This window comes from Rutidosis leptorrhynchoides, chromosome 1 (assembly GCF_046630445.1).
Source record: "Rutidosis leptorrhynchoides isolate AG116_Rl617_1_P2 chromosome 1, CSIRO_AGI_Rlap_v1, whole genome shotgun sequence".
NCBI classification, from domain to species: Eukaryota; Viridiplantae; Streptophyta; class Magnoliopsida; order Asterales; family Asteraceae; genus Rutidosis; species Rutidosis leptorrhynchoides.
This window is the reverse complement of record NC_092333.1, coordinates 696,414,389-696,418,376: the sequence shown is the minus strand read 5'-3', so window position 1 is coordinate 696,418,376 and position 3,988 is coordinate 696,414,389. Positions and strand designations below refer to the sequence as shown.

The 3,988-nt window shown below is 38.7% G+C and overlaps 1 protein-coding gene across 1 annotated transcript; it reads right to left on the bottom strand.

Annotated features, from left to right (window-relative positions):
* Positions 1-223: 223 nt before the first annotated feature.
* LOC139886120 (cationic amino acid transporter 8, vacuolar-like) lies at positions 224-3,671 on the bottom strand. Its single transcript, XM_071869866.1, has 2 exons — positions 2,999-3,671; positions 224-2,384 (listed from the first exon to the last, which is right to left on the bottom strand). The coding sequence occupies exons 1-2, from the start codon at positions 3,522-3,524 to the stop codon at positions 1,096-1,098; spliced, it is 1,815 nt and encodes a 604-aa protein (XP_071725967.1). The 5' UTR covers positions 3,525-3,671; the 3' UTR covers positions 224-1,095.
* Between the last annotated feature and the right edge of the window lie 317 nt (positions 3,672-3,988).

Sequence of the window (3,988 nt, the reverse complement as noted above, 5' to 3'; positions counted from 1 at the left end):
ACCATTCAACCCAAATAAATCAACGTGAGCTCGTTTAGTTTGTCGAGAGGTGTAGTTGGTATACCGATGTTCAAAAGATCGAAGAACAATGAACTGGGTGAAAAGGATGAATCATCTGGAGGTTTGATTGATTTGGATTATAAGGAAATTGATTATTGTTGTTTGCCATGCTTTTATAAAAAATTGATAAAGTAGAATGAGAGAAGAAAAGGATGAGGATGAAGATAGATATAAAAAGTGGAAGTTAAATATAAAATTTTGGGTATAAAAAAAAAGAAAAAGAAAATTAATATACGAAGTCGGTCAAACACGCTCCCCACTCGGACCAATCAAAGCCCGTTGAGCTAGCTGTTGTTCCCGCCCCCAACGCCTGCATACAACCGCCCACAACGCCCCGTAACAGGCGTTGTACGCCAACTCAGACACTCTAACGCCTTTCCACACCCCGAAACACATAAGAAGTGTTCGTACAATTCAAGTAGTCACTAAACTCTTAACGGACAAAACCGGTAGTTGTTATGCTTATGTTTGGCGTGTCTTTTCGACAAATGATCTTATGTGTAAGAACTGATCTTACAGTTCAAGTATGCACTCAAGTCTTAACGGACATAACCGGTACTTGTTTTGCTTATGTTTCGTGTCTTTTCGCTCCATCGTGAGAGTTGGGCATTTTAATGCATCCATATCTGATGTTTTTTCCTACTGAGTCATGAACTTGAGGGCGGTTCACATTAAACACCAAAGGGATCTTGTTTGGCTGACCCCACATCAGTAACCAATCTCCAAATGAGACCATGTTTGGTTAATGTACATCAACATCACACTTAACTTTCTATGAACCCACTCCAACTAAATTTAGCGCGACACGGGACAAGGCTGCATGAAACTACGGCAACGACAGAACCTATTGAGCCAACTGCAGCTCTACAAATCCGATTTACAAATATCCAAACTTCGTAAACTACGGATCTGTACAAAACAGAAACCGCAAGACCCATTTATTCGTTTTAAAAACATCTACTATATTCACGTAACCACATAATATCATCTTAAACAAATCGAATTCAAACGAATTACACACTACAAGATTACTTTCTATAAACCGTCTCCAACATCTTTTCCTTTCTCAACAACTGATTCTACAGTATCCTGATGAGCCAAATCATAAGTTGCATGAACCCCAACAAGAACATAATAAACCAACATAACACCACTGCATATAAAAAACCTCTTAAACGCCATAGCACCCAACGATCCAATCAAAAACACGTTCATCAAAATCGACAATGCCGGCAACCACGGAACAAGTGGAACACCCCAAACTTTCGGAGCCCGTTGTTTCGGAACCAACACCAATCCAACCGTACCCGCTAACCAAAACCCGCCCGCCACTGCATACCCAACCCAACTTTTCACATTTGCACCCCAAAGTGCTGTTATCGCAATAGACGAACATATAATAACAAATAAACTAACCATAAATTTAGCCATATCAACTTTAGACGTTGTGTCCTTCACGTAATAACGTCTAACAAGCAACGCAACAGCCATGAGCATAAAAATAAAAAGTGTACTAAACGATAACACGCTCGATAAAACATCCAGGCTCGAAAACAGAGCAACGACGCAACTAATCGAGGTAACCAATAAAGTAGCATAAATTGGAGTTCCGGTTTTAGGGTGGACTAAAGCAAACCAAGGTGGGATCATATGGGCTCGGGCTATTTGAGTAGTGTAACGAGCTTGACCCATTGACCCGATCAACATACTAGTAAGCATCCCTTTAAGAGCACATAAACTTACAACATATTTGGCCCATTTCATCCCTATTTTTTCAAACGCAACCGAATAAGCAGCATCCGGGTCTATATCCGTATACTTAACCATCATTGTAAGAGCCAATGCCATTAAACAATACACGACACTAATTGTCGACATCGAACCAACTAAACCTAAAGGTATGTCTCTAGACGGTTTCTTAGTTTCTTCGGCCATATTAGCGACCATATCAAAACCAGTATACGACCAGTAAACAACAGCTGCAGCTCGAAACACACCTTCAGGCCCGTAAGGAAAAAACGGTTCTAAATTTGAGGTTTTAGCGTTTGAAAACCCAACAATGATTATGAAAATGATGATTAGAGAGGTAATCATTGAAAGTATCATGTTCCAAGTTGATGTTAATTTCGTTCCTCTCATTGCTACCATGTTGGCAATAAATAAGACCACCACAGCAATAGGGTCTAATAAATTGAAACCTTCGGCGAATGAATTTACTCGTATACGAAGAATGTCGGGATTTGAACTAAACATACTTGCAAAATACGATGAAAATGATCGCGCTAAACCAGCTGCACCCGCAACTGCCTCCAATAGAATATTACCTGAAAACACAACATACAATTAGGCTTTGTTTGCAGAATTGGAACTGAATTTAGACATGAGTCATGTCTAAATTCAATTTCAATTCCACCGGAATCCCATTGAATTCTGTGAGCCAAATGGATCATATAAGGTGCATTTAGTTACTAGAAAAGGGATTTTGTTAACGACAACCTAAGAGCTAATATATTGTACGATTATTATAACCGTTAAAGCACGTTAACGATAGTTCTTAACAACACCCGGGCTATCATTAACAAAATCCAAAAGTTAATAACGTATATTTGATTTACTTGTACACATAAATAATTCTTGAACAACTTACAAATCAGAAAACGTGCTCAAATATCATTTCATTTTAAAGCAACATTCTTCATTGTAAATGGTAAAAAGGTCATTTTGTTGTTTCTGACGGTTTTCGTTACTAAATGTAGAAAATTCATGTTATATTCTAAACCGAAACATGAAGCATTTGATATATCATTATTAAAAACATTATAAATGACAAACAACACAAAACTATTGATATAAATTATTGATTATTGAATTTAAAAACAACAATCACATAATTAAGTAATAACATATTCTAATATGAGGAAGTAAGTATCGAAATTACCAGCAGCAATAAACGCAACAAAATCGCCTAACTCGATACGAAGAAACGAGAAGGAACCACCAGCAATAGGAATCTCAACAGCAAACTCTGTATAACAAAAAACAGAGAACAAAGCAGACAAACCAGACAACGCGTAAGACAAAACAATCGACGGTCCGGCGTCGTTTCGTGCTTCGAGACCCGTAATGGTAAAAATACCAGACCCAACAACTGACCCGAATCCAAGCCAGATTAAATCAACCCAAGTAAGACACTTTCGCATTTCGTTCTCACTTTGTTTCTTGAGTTCAATGAGTTCAGTTGCATCGGTTGAGCGGCCGAGACACCGGCCCCGGAGACGGTGGAGGGTTTTGGAGAATGCGGATTTGTAGGAGGTGAGGTTTTGGAAAGATGGTTCCGGGTAGAAGTCTTGTTTGGTGAATCGCCAGTAAGATTTTGGCGGGTCGGGTTGTTGGGGATCCATGGTGGTGGTGGTGGTGGTGGTTAGTGGGGCGTGGAGATCGGAGTGGGATTGTGAGATGGTCATGGTGATTGGGGTTTAAATGGTGGTAGCTGGCGGTGGCGGAAGAATCGGATTGGTGAGTCCTAGGATGATTAGGATATTCATATTGATTGATATTAACTTTTTGACTTTTTTCACGACATTCACAATGTATTTTTCCGATATGATGGAAAAGAGTAGAGCCACATATATGAAAATGTTTTTGGATGGAATATTATACGATATTCATTACGGAGTATTAATTACTCGTAATTAATTTCTATATTATAGCACGTGAAGAGAGTCCTCATTAAAAATGACATAGTCACCCGATTAACCGATCATTAAAAAGACAGGTACTTCCATTACCATTTTCTGCTTTTCCCAACCTTGATAATATGGATTTAAATTCGGATATTGGTGGTGCCCAAGGGACTAATTCTATTCCCAAAACAGTGTTTGACTACAATGAAAAAGAATTCCTAATCCTCTCTCCTAAAACCTTGAAA